This window comes from Akebia trifoliata, chromosome 3 (assembly GCF_017979445.1).
Source record: "Akebia trifoliata isolate Shusen 1 chromosome 3, ASM1797944v1, whole genome shotgun sequence".
Lineage (NCBI taxonomy): Eukaryota > Viridiplantae > Streptophyta > Magnoliopsida > Ranunculales > Lardizabalaceae > Akebia > Akebia trifoliata.
Window position 1 is genome coordinate 51,232,925 of NC_141377.1, and position 16,471 is coordinate 51,249,395.

The window sequence follows — 16,471 nt, forward strand, 5'->3', positions numbered from 1 at the left end:
GTGTGTTATATCTTCAAAGTACTCCAATACATTTTGTGTTCTTCGACTTTGGTAATCATCTAACGTTGTTTCCCTATGCTAAAAATTCAATACACGGTTGATTAGAAAATCACAGATTTATGGTTTTGTGCACATGCCATGCTAAGAGTGTCAGTTTTGCGAGTCAATTTATCATTAGTCTTTGTAGAAACCAACAAGATTTTGATACCCAATTGTTCAGTATTCCTTAACAACGAATTAATTGGAAGATTGTTCTTCTCACTGCACCAATAACATATTTTAATTTACATTATGCCAATCTTGATCATCTAGTTAGAATTTATAAAATGGGAGGTCCCACACCCACAACCTAAATCTTGATTTGAAGTCCATATATATATATATATGATGTTTAATAATATTCTAGAACATTTTTAAACAAATTGTATTCTTTAAATAATTTAACTAAATTACTTCTTACAGTTGTACCCGAAAATGGTTGAAATTGTGGGTCAAATGCATTAAGTGTCAATTAATACTTAGGTCGGTTTTTGAAAGCAACTTCATTTTTATCTAGGGAATGCTTCAAACATCGTAGCTGAGTTCTCGACTCTGTTACATGGCTTATTTATTATATGTGCATTTGGAAGGGAAAATTAATGATAGAATTTGACTCTAGTTTTACTGGTCAATGCTTTAAAATGAGGAATTTTTCCATGGAGAATGGACAACTTAATAGCCAAAAGCCCACAAATTCTGAAGAATGTACAATGGGATGGCGTCAGACATATTTTTAGAAAGGCTAACAATTTGGCGGATTCATTGGCTTCCTTCGCTTCCATCCAATACTAAAAGTAAAAGGGGATTTTCATGTCTTTAGATATCTTCCTTTAATGTTTCGAAAAGCATTTACGGGCCTCTGGTTAAAGGAAAATTTATCAAAATGGTATAGTTTTTTAACTTATTTATTAAAATGAAATATTGTATATCTTATTTCTGAAAACGATAATTTATCATTTTTAAAAATATTTTATTTTATCAAAATATAAAAATAATAACATTAAAAGAATCTTTTGACATTATATAAAATAAATTTTGATATCATACCAAAAGAATCCTTTTGACATTATTGTCTTTATCATTTTGATAAAATAAAATATTTTTGAAAACGATAAATTATTGTTTTGAAAAATATGATGTACAATATATCATTTTTGTAAATAAGTTAAAAAATTGTATTGTTTTGGTAAATTTTCCTTGGTTAAATTTACGAATCCCAAGATGAATGTAATTTTTGCATTTTTTTCATACCTTTATAATTAATACAATCACTTGCTTGCTTTAGAAAAGAAATTTGTATAAATAGAATTTGATCAATAAACTTGTAGAAGTCAAAGTTATTAAAGAGTAAAAAGGGAATATTCTAGTTACTATCATGCTTATAATTACCATTACCGAAACACTGACTAAAAATCTTTGGATAGAGGTGAGAAAAATCAAACACAAGTAACTCAAAATACTTCAAAAAATGTGTTGGTCCCATTTTGTGTGCATTTGGCATAATTAACAAGATCCAACTACTTTATAATGGTATGACATTTGGCATTCTTAATTTTTAATAAAATATATTTTTATATTTAAATAACATCTTCGTTTGAGTAGTTTCGATTATTATTTATTTTCATTATAGTTTAAAATTAAGTTCATAAATAATATATCATTTGAATTCCTAATATTATTTGCAATGAATGATGATCAATTTGACGGTTCAACTCAAAATCAATTGGCAATGAGTGACAAGACAATGAGTGTCCAATGTGGGATTAAACTCAACAGGCTCCCACACGTGTGGGTTGGCTGGGCCAAAGCACATGGATATATGAACCAAGTGATGTGGGAGATAAAAAGACTCACTCTGATATTATGATAAATTTGGGGGTCCAACTCAAAACCAATTGACTATAATTAAAGAAGTCCAAGAACTTATAAAGAGAGACTTCAATGAGTGTCTGATGTAGGACTAAACTCAACAAATGTCAATATTGTTCCATATCTCCCATAATACCCCCCAAGAGTTGATGCTGAAAATTATATTGTGATCACCACCCAATATTCAATAATCCTGTCTTGAGTTGACTAGCACCATTGGATCAAGAGATTACAAACCCAAGATGATGTCACTATTTGGTTTTCAAGACACACATGATTGATATATATCCAAGAAATAGAACGACCTAACATAATGTTGAAATGAGATTGTTCATGAAGAGCAAGCTTCCAAACAAATTTTAAGATTTTAAATGTTTGTATAATTAATACAAAGTCGGATTTTATAATAAATAATTATTTTTAAACACATACACATATTTATTTTACTTATGTTAAAACCTTTTGAACGAGTTTGGAAGGGTTTTAATTGCACTAGTCAAATCTGATCGACCAAGTCAAAACAAACGAAAATACATATCCAGTCCATTGTGATCGAATCGGATCGATATCTCCATCTGTTTAACATTTTTTTTTTCTTTACTTTTTTTTTTTAATTATTATATAATTCTATTTTATTGGTCAAGATCCATGGGAAAAAAAACACATGATACCAATTGTTTAAATCCAAAATTCAATGGTTGAGATTATCCTTAGAATAAGTATCTCTTAGATTTGTGTTATCAAGATACACATAAATCTTAGTTGTTGGATTTTGTATTTAAACCGTTGGAATCATGTGTTTTCTCATGAGTCAAGGGATCTCAATCCTATTGAAAAAATTTGAAAATATTTTCAAAGTAATATATCATTCCGAACTAGGTGGACATAAGGATGAATATGTATAAGATTTGATTCGGCTTTGGATCAAGGGACATCAAATTATATTCGACTCATTTTTCGGTTCAGATCCACTCGAGGTGTCCAAACCCATTAAATTCGGATATCAGACAACCCGACCCATGCGCTGTATCTGTCACAAATTCTGAGGGCATTTTCGTCTAACAAACACTTTCATTGGTCATCTCTACAGTACTGGAACTGTATAAACAATGGAAATACAAGAAAAAGAACGGAAAAATAAAAATGGCGGAACTTCCTCTCATCGACTTGTGCTCTTCTGATCGCGTCTCGACAGCTAAATCGATTCGTCAGGTTTCTTCTTGAAACCCTAGACTTCCGGATTTATTAGTTTGTGCTCTTCGATTAGTTGAATTTTGCACTAAGTTTTCTTGAAGAAGCGGTTAGATTGAGTTTAAATGATATAATGTGTAAATGTATATTTCAGGCATGTGTGGACTATGGTTTCTTTTACCTTGTGAATCATGGGATTGAGGAGGAGTTGCAAAAGAAAGTGTTTGATGGGAGTAAGAAGTTTTTCTTGCTTCCACTGCAAGAGAAGATGAAATTGATGCGTAAAGAACATAGAGGTTACACGCCCTTGTATGCTGAGAACCTCAATTTTTCGGTGAAATCTAGAGGTTTGTTTTTGTAATCTATACTACACTAAAGTCTCTCATTTGTCATTTATGGCTTCTGTTTTTTTTCCTTTTTTTTTTTAAATTTTTTAAATTTTTTATATTTAAATGTTAGGTTTAAGTTTGAAGGCGGTGTTTTGATCCCAATTTTCTACTTATGGCTCCATTTTTTTTTTTCTTTTTTTTTAATTTTAGGTTTAAGTTTGAAGGCAGTGTTTTGCTCCCAATTTTCTACTTATGGCTCCTGAAAAGGATTTATATGTCTTTGCCTTTTTATATACAAGCCATTGTTCTCTATTTTCTTTTTTTCATTGGATGGGTAAGATGGATTTGAACCCATGAACTCAAAGTTGCTTTGCAATGTGTCAAACCAACTGAGCTATCGGTCTTGGCCCATTTTCTTGTCTTGTAGCGTACAAGTGTATCAATCATGACCGTCCAATTGATGGCTCTAATCTAGATGAGATCAACGCAATGAAAATCATATTTATGCACTTTAGTCCCCCTTCCCACCAATTCTGATGATCTGGATGAGACCCATCAATTGGATACTTTGGATTGACCAAAATGTGTGTCATGTAGTAATTTAAAAAGCCATTTCTATTGTAGTTTCAAGAAAATTCATGTAACTTTATGTAGCATTCGTATTTCAGAATCATGTGTTTGTTTCTTTTAAGCTAAAGTTTAGTTCTTTGTTCTTTATTTCTTTTATGTTTTTATTATATACAAATTGGTAGTTATGCATTGATTTATTGATCACTAACCTCTTGAAGGTTAAGCATGCTATATCCCTTGTGTTGCATCTGTATTTGGTCACTTTCTTTTTTCTTCATGAGAGTACTTCACTTGTGTTTTTCCATAGCCGAAGTCAATATTACTTAACTGCCTGAAATGAATTCTTTCTTCTTTACTCTATCACTTTGCCTAACTCGGTCTAGCCGATCAATATGAAGATGGAAGAAATTGCCCCACCTCTACTTTCGGTATTTTCGAGAGCTTTAACCTATCAGCCACCTTTATCAATTAGGGAATCACAACTTTCGAAACTTAGTTTGGAGATGAAGGATTTCATACAAGGACAAGGCTTTTTGATTCTGAAGGTTGTCAATCCCAACATTGATGCGGAAGAGATTCATGAGAGAAAACTGAAATAAAGGTAGTGAAGTCTTGGGATAAATGATTTCGGTTGCACTCCCTTGGCATGATAGTACCACCAATCGGTAAGAAGTTCATGGAGAAGGCAGTGGAGGGTTGGTGACCAAGTAATTGGGTGGTACGGAGAGTAATATTGGACATTCATTCAACATCTATAATAGGGATGCGGATATGTTGTTTTATCGGCTCTTGAGAGAAAGTAGTTTATTAATATATTGAAAAGGATAGGAAAACTCCTCCCTAGCCTCTCCTCTTTCGCTGTTCCATTCAACTACTTATCTAGAATGATTTCTAATAAAGAACAAACATAAAGAAATTGATCACTCTTAGTACAAGGGGAATTGTTGATAGATGGGATTCTTGGCATTGTTTTCTTTTGTGAGATGAAACAAATATGTATTGCATTACTATGTAAGGAAAGTTACAAAAATAGGGAAAAAATTCCCCAAAGTACCAGGAAATTGCACATTCAATGTTAGGCTCCAATACGATTACTTACATTGTCTCCTCAACACTTCATTAGTTCTTTTAGCAAATAGTTGTTCACCATTAGCTAAAGATGAGAACTAGTATTGCAAACTTGCCAACACCACATCAGGCATCCTCCCAATAGTGTTTTATTTATTTATTTATATTTTTATTTATCAGTAAACTTGTTTTTAATGAATTCAATAATTTGGTGTTAGCAGAATTTGAACCAAGGTCTCTGGTATCATCACCCAAAGACTTTACCACCTAAAATTTCCATTGCTTCTTACCTTAAATTTGGTGCCCACAATTAATTCATCATGAATCTCCAAAGAAATGTCACTTAGCTAAGTGTTAAGACGTGTGGAGAGTTGTTCCCGCATCCCTGGTTCAAACCCACTTGAACCCATACTTCTTATGCTTACCACTAACCATTAACCAAGCATTTACCTATCAAAAAAATTCATCATGAATCTCCACAACCCTTTTCCAGACTTTCACACCATTCATCGTTGTGACCACTTGACTATTCAAAATTTTGATTGGGAACATCAAACTTATGTTGCACATTCTTTTCTTCAACAATAATTTACCAATAAGAGCATTGTTAATAATCAATCTTTTCAACCCATATGCCATATCCATAAAAAATTTATGTCTTTGCTGAGCTTCAAATCTCAAAATATGATTTCTTCACTAACTACCATTCCATAGAATTCTCTTTCAAGAATTTAAATATGCACAATAATTTTACATGCAACTTTGGGAGGATGACCATTTCTTTTATATATATTATAGATTCTCTTTTTTTTCTTTTGCATTATTAGAATCCATCAAATAATTTCTCTCTCTCTCTCTCTCTCACACACACACACACATGCATGGGCACACACATAGTATTTCATTAACTATTTTTGGTCCATTTTTAGTAAGTCCAACGAAAATGGAGAGAGTAGTCAGACTTGATTGTCCTCTCTTGTGATTGTAAAATAGGTGATTTAAAGGAGGGTTTCTACATTGGTCCAATTGAAGGCGCAAAACAGAGTAATCTGAATCAATGGCCCTCTGAAGGTATTATTTGTACTTATCCTCATTACCTTACATAGTTGTCAAGATATACAAAAACTCCTTTGCATGGAGAGAACCATACTCTCAATTTGTAAACCGTTATATCTTTTCTCACCCTCAAGAATTTTCAGAAGAGGTTATGCATATGAATACATGATCAGCTTTGCATTTATAATTTTTTTGGGCAATTCTCGAGTGAAGAAAATATTCAATAATATGGCTTGTATGCTTGATTTTCTCTGCTCAATTAATCTTTTTAAACTATATTCCTTACCACTTTTATACATTTAGAATGCTAATATTATATTAACTGTATTTTATGTGAACCAGTTTTTTTTCTTAGGAAATTTTTATGTTCTTCATCCATTTACTTGTTGCGTTGCTTGATATTCAATCGAGAATGTTTGTTTAATTTGTAATACATATTTATGGATTCAGTAGCTAATTTTCCCGAGCTCAATGTTTGATGCTGTTTTGGCTATGAAATTTCTAGAAGCTTTACCATCTTGGAGATCAACAATGGAATCTTATTATGAGAAAGTCTTGTAAGTTGGATGTTCCCTTAGTTTTTCCTGTTTCTTTATTGTTGTATGTTTTGCAAGTGTAGATGAAAATTAACCAACATTCTTCTATTCACTTTGGAGTATTTCATTCTTGGTGATATCTGTTCAAACTTTAATAAACTTATGCAACAATGGTTCGAAGGTATAGTTGCTAAATCTTCATAACTCGCTCTTCATGTATAGTAACCTGATGCCTTAGAGAGGTCTGCTTCTATTTTGGTTCTTATACATGTTGCTACTATGGTAGCAGTGGGGATTTTTTTTATAGCGCGGCTTTTCCTTTTTTCATAATCGTACCTTACATGATGAATTTAATGTATTTGATTGGTATAATAACAATACTATTAAGAGCTACTTTGGCTCTTTTCATGGAGACATTAAGAAAGTTTAGCCTATTATACAGTGTCTCAATTGTACTTATGTTAGATTTTGGTATGGGGTTGTATAAAGTAGCATTGTTTCATTCGATCATTCATACCTATTTGAAAGGATCCGGATCCATTATTCATTCAATGGAAATCATTCTTGGATATTCTCAAGATAAAAGTCAAAACATGGCTCTTATGAGTGGTTTAACAAAGTGTCAATTACACTCTCGAGGGTAAGTGAAATGAAACATTCGGGGTTTGTTTGAATATGTCTGTATTTTCATTGCCATTGTCTCGGTTTTCCTCATACCATTTTGGTCGATATATCTCATTTTTTTCAACTAGTGGAGACTTACCTCAAGACTGGGCCATTAATTTCTTCATTTGAGAGTTCTTTGCGATTTTCTTATTTTTATTCATTGTTGACTTTATTAGCCATCTTTTTTTATCTTTATGATTCATTTACTCCTATCTTTGAGCATAGGAAATTATTTTGGTTAAACTTATTTTTAGGTAATATGGTTGAAAGACTCATATTGTATCTATTACCTACATATTTGGATAGTTCATCTAAATAGTTTATCTAGGATAAGTTGTGAGTAATATTTAAGCCCAAGACCACTTATATCACTTTCTAGATATCATCAGACTGAGACAAAAATACTGTTTATGCAAATGGTTCCTTCATTTGAGGAGATGAAACTTTTGTGTGTTAACAAGGTTATGGAAATAACAACTATTGGGTCTTTCTTCCTCAGATCTATTGGGAAAAGGCTAATCTCTTTGATTGCTTTGGCTTTGAACTTGGACGAAAGCTTCTTTGAGAAATTAGGGGCATTTCATGAAGCAATGGGATTTGTCCGTCTATTACGCTATCCAGGTTAGAGAGCATTAGTTTGCCTCATTTCTGTTTGTTCGCCTATTACAATTTCTTTCCATACAACCATTTTGTATGAGTACAAAACAGTTTCTTGAACTTGTGTAAGACGTTATTTTGTGGAAAGCTAGTTTATTTTTTTCACCCTTCTTTGTCACTTATATTGAGTCTATCTTATTAGCCTCATACTAGATGATAACTTATTAGCCTTGTACTAGAAGTATGGGCCATCTAACTTATCCTTTGTTGTCGTATATTTTTGTTCTCCTGGTTATAATATTTGATTCTTTTACCGATAAAAAAAATACCATACTTGATTATCTTATAGCCTAGATTTTCTTCCTAACAAGAAACGTTGAAAAATTTAAGTATCGTCTTTTATACCAAATGTAACTGTTTCCTTCTCCACTGCTAAACTAGCATTAAATTCCTAAACCATGAAGCAATAATTATTTCAGTGCCCAAAGACAGTAAACCATCGAGGTGTCAGCTTGCCCATAAATACACATGAAAGTAGGTGTTTCCTTTTGCATAAGTCACTTTGGAGCCACATGGTTAACATTTTTACACATTGATCCCATGTAAGTTTTTCCCTTCTTTTGTTCAACCCACCCACACACCAGATATCAAATCGTAGCGTTAGATTTGAGTGTTATCTCACCATGAGCCTGGGTCGGATGCTTTTCATCTGGTTGTTGATCAGAAAGCTCATGAGGAAAAAAGATCAAATCTAACAATCAGCCCACTTTATAGGGGATGTTGTACTGCCATATGGCAGATTAAATACATACAGGATCAGTGGGACCAAAGGAATCGAGTTTCTATGACATTTTTTTTTATTTTTTTGTTGATGACAAAAAAAAATTTCCATCGAAGGACAGCAACCCTCGATCCACAATTGAGTTGTGAACTCCATGAAAACTGGTAGAAACTTCTGTGTGGTGCTTGACTCGACAACTTTGTAAAATTGGTATGTGAAAGATCCCTTCAGATGTCTAAACTCCAGTCTGCAGGCAGTTCCTGTTAGCTCATTAACAAAATTGTCAATAGGGAACCCAACCCTTATAACACTATATTAAAGTTGACAGGTATTTCTTTTTCAAAAAATGTTCCTAATTTTTGTTGACTTGTGACCTGACAAATTGAAGTTTAGGACTAAGATTGTGGTCAATAGTACTGATCAGATTCAAAACTTTAAAGCATATTAAGTATTTTCGCACATTTTTACTCCCATTTTCTTCAATGTTTTCTTGCTTAAGGAGGATTTAGGGTGAAAAACAAATATTCTATGTAGGTGTTTGAGTAAAAAAATTGTAATTGTTAAAAACAATTTTTTTAAAAAAAAACCCTTATTGTGTATTTTGAAGTTGCATTTTGGTAAAACCTTTTTGTCTTTAATCTGATATTCCTTTTGTACATATAGGTTTTTTTACTATTGTAAATGCATCTTATATACAGTATTATAATGCTTTTACTGAAGATTAATTTGTTGTTATTATTAACTTGTTTTTTTTTTTGCCTTTTAGTGTGAAAATCACAGAATTTTTTAATACCCCAATTTCCTTACTTTTCACCCTAAGTACATTTAGGATCATATCAGTGCTTTATTTGATTTTTATTACTTAAATGACACAAGGCTTATTTAGCTTAACTTTGATGAATGTAGAAGTGACATGAACAGTGCATGTTGAACAGGTAGAGTCTCCATCAGTCATTGCAAATAGAGGTGTTAAAAACTAGTGTAAGGATGCCTACTCTGTTTCAACCCATATGACGAATCAAGGTGTTGAGTTTCCTATCGAGGAAAATTTCTATGTAATTGAGGATGATGAAAACATCCCTCACGGGCTTCTGAGTATTTTATTTGATGACATTACATGTAATTATTCTCGTTAGCTTATTTTAATAAAAAGGGAGGGACCCTTTAAACCCCAGCTTACCCGATAAAGGAAAAAAAAAGGTGTTGAGTTTCCTAGACTTATATCTGGGTTTCAATTCCTCCCACCCCCCAAACATCAATCTCTTACTTAAGAAGCCCTGTTGACTAGCACCATTGGAGAGGTTTTAATTAGTAGACGCCAGTTCAAGCAAGTTGTAATCTGTTGATGGCAGGTTTGCATCTTAATTTTCATTTCAGGTGAACTAGCTGCTTTGAACGAGGAAACATTTGGTGCTTCTGCTCACTCAGATTATGGAATGATCACTCTTCTGGCAACTGATGGAGTCGGCGGACTTCAGGCATGTCTGGCTTCATAACAATGTGATCATTTATCCCTTTAAATGTCGATGGTAGAGTCCATCTTTCATCTCTTTTTTTAACAGATTTGTAAGGAAAAGGATAAGCAACCGCATATCTGGGAGGATGTGCATCATGTCAATGGGTGAGTCCCTAACTACAAGATTTTTATGTAAATCAGTTAATGAAAATATTACTGCTGTTTGGATTTCAATAAGCGTTAAAACTAGGTTCCACTCTTACTTACCATGATCATGGACTCCAAATGTTTGAAACCTTTTAATACTAAAGGCCTGATCCGATGGGGAATCCTCCCATTTTCTCTGTGTGTGTGTAGGGAGATTAATAGTCATGTTGTTTTGGCTTTTCTAGTTCTTGTATCTTATCCTGTTGTAGGTAATCTCATTCTAGTGTAGGGCTTTCTTCTTGTTTTTTCTTCTTTCGAAATGAAGTTATGTTTATCAGGGGAAAAAAACTATTTCCCTATGTTGGGGACTTAAGTCATACTTTTCATAAATTATTTGAAAGCCGAAGAAATATTATGATGAAGAATCAAAATTTTTGGAATATAATTTTTAAAACTAAACAATGAGATAGAAAAGCTCTTTCTTATAGCATAATAGACTGCAAGGAGTGGAAAACTCGTCTAGATGGGTCCCTCCTCCGCTATGACATTGGTTATGCGTAAAATTTGATCTAATCAGACGCTTCTCACATCTTTGACTTCCCATTTATAATTTTTCAAGATCAAGGATCAACTTTGAGTCCTTATTTGTTCGCTTAGTAATAATGAAATAATTGATCATGTTCAAGAGCATGTACTTTAGTGTCTATTGTTTTCAAATGATGTAGTATTAGTTGAGGAGACTGGAGAGGGAATCAACACAAAACTAATATTGTGGAGAGATGTCGGACCCAAGGGCTTTAGAATAAGTAGAACCAAGATTGAGTATACGAAGTATAAATTTAGTATTGACTCCCAATAGTGGGAATGTTCAACAAAACTTGATGGTTTAGAAACACCCGGAGTGACCAGTTTCATTATCTCGAGTTTATTATGCATAAAGATGGACAGATTGAAGAAAATGTTGCTTATAAAAAATCAGAGTTGGATGGTTAATTTGGAGGTATGGTGTGTGACAGATACATACCAATCAAATTAAAAGAATTTTTTTACCATACAGTTTTAAGACCAACAATGTTTAATGTTGAACGGTTAAGAACCATTATGTTAATAAATTGAACATAGCAAAGATGAGGATGTCAAGATGAATGAGTGGAAAGATTGGGAAAGAAAGATAAAATTAGAAACAAATGCATTCGGGAAAATGTCAGAGTAGCTTCAATGGGTAATGAACTAAAAGAAAGTCGACTAAGATGGTTAAGGAATGTTTAATGAAAGCCGATTACATGCTTAGTTAGAACTAAAAGAATATATGCAGAATGTTGCTGGAGATAGTGAAAGTAAATATGAACTCACTTTCAATAACATAAAACTTGGCTTTAGACAGAGTAGAATGGAGGAACATGATTCGTTTAGCCGAATTCAAATCTTGGGGATAAGGCTTTTTGTTGTTGTTGTTGAAGGATGAGGAATAATAAGAATTGTCCAAATATCTATATGGTATAGTTACTGTGGAGGCAAATTTGAGTTTTACCTCAATCTACTTTGCTCTGCTGTTCTGAAGGTGCTCCTTGCTCACTCCTGTTAGCACCGGTGTGGTACCTGCCAAATTCTCCGACGACCAAGTTAGAGTTGCAGAAAAGATGTTATCCTTGTTAACTCTAATCTCCAGGGCTCGGAAAAAGAATCCCCTTACCTTGGATCCTCCCTCTATTATATAGGATATCTCTCAAGATCATGGTTTCCCCCTTATTCGAGATCTGATCCTGGGGGATCCCATGATCACGGGGATCTTAAACTAAAATGGAACCCTTTTTATCATGCTCCGAGAGTCTTGATGTTTTTCCTAGAATTTCGGAGCTTGATAAGCAAGGCAAATAATCGTGCAAATGTTCTGATTTGGTCTGGCCTGTCAATCAGGGCAGATTTCGATCTAGGCCCTGCCCTCCTACTGAGCAGAGCTGAATTATTGACTTCTCCTGAGTACCACTTGCCTTTCGCAATCATTTTTCTACTCTCCAATTCATGTCTTCATCAGGACACGTGTGGGGTTTTGATGAAATACCGATTTTACCCTTTACAGTTACTATCTTCAGATTGTGTTGGGTTTCGATGTACGAAACATGGTCATGTTTTCTTTCACATGCATTGCAGGTACATATATGCCCTTTATAGAATCTATTTGCAGTCGATATGGCTCAGATATAACCTTCATTAATAATGTAGGACATGTGCCACTACGCACTTTCTTTTTCAATACATGTTTTTATTAGTTTATTTATGGCTCTAAAGCTCTATATTAAATAGCAAGTCCAACCAACTGATGTTATGGTCATCTCTATGAGGAAAAAAAAATTAGCATTTTATATGAAGTGTATTGCATATCCTTGGCATTGAAGCACACATTTCTTCAGGCTAAACTGCATATATGAAATTTCCAGATATATTTTTAGAGGATTTTGGATTTAGTGGGAACATATGATGTATGGGGAAAGGATTATCTCTTTTGTTTTTTCTTTTCTTTGTTTTGGGTTAGTCTCCTCGACCCCCCTTCTTGGCTCTTCTAATAAAATTATCTTTACCGATCAAAAAAAAAAAAAATTATTAGTTTCACTATTTTCTGTTTGGGCCTGTGGGCGCCCTTGAAGGCTCCTTTATATCCATTTTGTGTAGCCTTATTCTGCTTTTGAATAAACTCTATATCAGTACTTGTCAATAAGGGAGCTTTGCTTATTTTAGTGTGTAAATGCTATTTCGTCTGACCATGACATTTCTTGTGTAAAAATATGAATCTGCAGGGCTATCATTGTTAACATTGGGGATATGATGGAGAGATGGACTAATTGTTTGTTCCGGTAATTCATCATTCTGGAATTTTCATGTTCTCTCTGTGAGCTTTGATGCATGTGTCTTTTTAGGACAAGGTTTCTGATTTCTAAGTTTCTAATATTAATTTGCTTTCCCATATTTGTAGGTCAACGTTACACAGAGTCATATCAACTGGACAAGAACGCTTTTCTGTATTCTCTGATTGCCACCCTACTTTACTTTTTCCTGTCTAAATTCTGAATTACTACTCTTTTATGATTTGTGCATTTTGTTTAGAAAAGCTTTTGGAGCTTGGCTTAATATATTATGTATCCACTGATTCCCATATGGGCCAGGCTATTTGCATCCGCCATTTGTGCTCACTGCACCCACCTAAGGAATATTTTGGGCTGCGTGTACTGAGCATAAAGGTGGGTGCAAATAGAACGGCCCTTCCCATATTTGGTCTTGAAGCTTGAATAAAGGATATGTATGAAAGAGCACATATTCTCATTGCTGTTTGTTATTTGGAAATCTTTAACTCCAAGCCATATAGTTCATAATATGTGATGGGTCACACTTAAATATTCGATGCAATAATTAATATTCTCTAATGATCATAAGCATCAGGTATATTGGATTGTGGATGGGGCAGAAAAACTTATGATACTTGGAACAAAACAATAACCTTTAAAATAGATGATTAAAACCATCTGACCAGATTTTCTTTGTTGCCATAGAGATCAAGGTGCACATAATAAAAAATTTCCAGTTTTAATATATCGAAATAAATAATTCAGTATTCTAGCATTCTTTCATCAAGTATTTTGTTTCACTGCAATATATTTCAGGTGGTCTTCTTTTTGGATCCAAACTATGATTGCATGGTTGAGTGCTTGGAAAGTTGCTGTAGTGAAACATCCCCACCAAGGTAAGCAATATACATCAACATAATCTTCCATCTTGCTTCACCCATTTGTGGTCATTACATGAATCATGTTAAGCCACTATTTAATCCAGAGTTGAAAATCTTCTGTTATTTAATCTCCTATTGGGGCTACTCTGACATCACCTTATAGGTACTTGTTTCTGTTCTTGTCTTCAGAATCTTACCACTTTTAACTATCTTAACATCTTTATCTTTTCCATGCTCCTTCTATGTGCTTCATTTTCAAAATTCTGCTCCTAAAAGCATAAACCACTCTTTAACATTTTCCCATTAATCTGATTGTTGTGCATTGGTTGCAAAGCATTCTGGAAGCGTGGCTTCACTTCAGCCACCCTTGCTCTAGTTTTGTGGCCAACATACTCCACCACCTCTCCGTCTTTATAGATGCTAATTCTTAAGTGATGTCTTATGTGCCTTTCTTCTCTCTGTGTTTATTTAATAGTAAAGATATGTTTTGTGTTGTTCCTGCAGGTTTCCTCCAATTCGTAGTGGGGACTACCTACAAGAACGTTTGAGGTTTACATATTCTTCTTAGGAAGGATGTACAGATGATTGTAGGGTTACACACCCTTCATGTGAAAGATAAAATGTAAGGAATGTACTCTTACATTGTTGTCATTATATCAGAAACTAAGAGCCTACAATGTTCTGCGATTTCAAAGTATTATGAATCTCTAAAGTAACTGGGACAGGTTTTCTGGACCTGCACTCTAGGATTCTTTGGTGCTGTGTTTCATTTTATCCTGCTCATGAAAGCTTGTGTAGTTCCGTGGATGGATCAGTGTTCAAATTGAACTATTCCAATAAAGTTGGATATGGTCAACCTGATATTAGATTGGCCAGATCAGATCCAATCTGATAAACCTGATATCGTTATTGTTTAATATAAATCTCCATCATTTTTACACAAAATTAGTGTACAAGATGTGTGGTATTATTTTTCATATATTTACACAATACTGTTTGTCATTTTGATACATCTGTTGCATGTTGGAATAGAGCACAACTAACTAAGCCATTTTGGACAGTACGGTGATTCCTTCCCTACACTGCTGCATCATGGGGCAGGGATCAAGCACGGCTATGGGCACATTTTATTTTTTTTTAATAGTGTTTTTACACTTGCAGGACCAATTTATGTAAAGATTTTCAATGAAAATGTGTGTTTCAAAGTGTTTTGAGACATTTGAGCTAGCAATCGGGACTTGTCCTACCATAGACATTATGGTTTGTGATTTCCTACTAAAGAGGCAAATTTTTAATCTAAAAGTGGTTTTCGGGGAGTGGAATATTTTCTAGTACGTACAAAAACAATCATGAATCGTACAATATGCTTTTAGAACATTGCTCGCTCATGATGATCGAAAATCTGCTACAATAGAAAGACGAGTTAATAGATCAAGCAAAAATAAAATGAGGTGTCGTATGTATAAGAGGGTTAGTTTTTGTAGAGGGTAATAATAGTACATCATCTAGACCGTACACGTGTCCTAATCAAGTAAGTGGTATTTGGAGTGAGCCAATAAATCTAATCTTGCCCAGTAGCAGGATAGACCAAGGTAGTAGCGTCTAGCTTGATTGATACGGTATGATAGCAAAAGAGAGACCTGGCCTATTTAGTGGGGCAAGCCTAGTCCAAATATCTGCATAATTCTAGATTACGCATGTCAAGTCCGGAGATCTCTTAAAGATTCAAATTCCATTTAAGATCCTTCCAATCAGGGGATTCATCGTAATCGAATCTCAATTAAAAGAGAAATCCTGATCTGAAGGAATAACCTATAAATAGAAGAATTAATGAAGGAGAAATGATTTTTTGACCAAGAGAACAAAGGTTGAAACTATTTTTCTTTAATATTGTTATCTCTGCAACTTTAACTTAGACGTTGGAGGATTATTGACAGGTACTACACCAATGCTTATAGGAGGAAGTTATTTCGGATCAGTAGAGCAGAGTCAATCAAGGTAAAATTCGATTCCACCTTTACAATTTTAAATCTAATTAGATTAGGATTCATTAATTATTGATTTTCTTTAATATGAATTACACGAGAAGACCAGCGGGCCTTTTGGACTATCGTCCAACAAATATGGTATAATATTTTTTAACTTCGATGAACATAATGCACAAAGGAGTTGCAGCGAGTCATTTCAAAAAGCTCTGGATATCACAAAAATCTTCTGGAATTAAATATCAAATCTCAAAAATCTTCTGGAATTTAATATTATATTTTCCAATTTGCAATTTTAGAAAGAGTTGACACCAAAGAATCTTTTGGCGTGAAGTATCCTATTTTCTTGTTTATTATTTCAAGAAAGAGAAATATTTTCCTTACTTACTTAGTAAGATTTAATTCTTACTAAAGGTCGTTGAGCTCAAATGTATTATCAAATTGAAAATCCAACACCACC

General features: G+C 33.7%; 1 protein-coding gene across 3 annotated transcripts; it reads left to right on the top strand.

Annotated features, from left to right (window-relative positions):
• Positions 1 to 2,966: 2,966 nt before the first annotated feature.
• On the top strand, positions 2,967 to 16,016 carry LOC147407796 (kihadalactone A synthase LFS-like). Of its 3 annotated transcripts, none has more exons than XR_015176894.1 (12): positions 2,967 to 3,120; positions 3,254 to 3,446; positions 6,060 to 6,137; positions 6,628 to 6,679; positions 7,824 to 7,945; positions 10,080 to 10,180; positions 10,265 to 10,323; positions 13,101 to 13,157; positions 13,277 to 13,322; positions 13,962 to 14,041; positions 14,531 to 14,648; positions 15,964 to 16,016. XR_015176894.1 is itself a non-coding variant. In XM_086436546.1 (11 exons), the coding sequence occupies exons 1-11, from the start codon at positions 3,052 to 3,054 to the stop codon at positions 14,592 to 14,594; spliced, it is 921 nt and encodes a 306-aa protein (XP_086292672.1). In that variant the 5' UTR covers positions 2,967 to 3,051; the 3' UTR covers positions 14,595 to 14,889. The 3 variants fall into 3 exon arrangements, 1 of the variants encoding a protein (XP_086292672.1); XR_015176893.1 differs by lacking the exon at positions 15,964 to 16,016 and adding an exon at positions 15,088 to 15,106; XM_086436546.1 differs by lacking the exon at positions 15,964 to 16,016 and having other exon boundaries at positions 14,531 to 14,889.
• Positions 16,017 to 16,471: the final 455 nt, after the last annotated feature.

Bases quoted from the DNA above. Each gene is read 5' to 3' on its own strand.
- LOC147407796 (XM_086436546.1), top strand. From the start codon at position 3,052: ATGGCGGAACTTCCTCTCATCGACTTGTGCTCTTCTGATCGCGTCTCG. The intron at 13,158-13,276 runs GTAATTCATCAT...CCATATTTGTAG, and splicing joins TGGACTAATTGTTTGTTCCG to GTCAACGTTACACAGAGTCA. The intron at 14,042-14,530 runs GTAAGCAATATA...TTGTTCCTGCAG, and splicing joins AGTGAAACATCCCCACCAAG to GTTTCCTCCAATTCGTAGTG.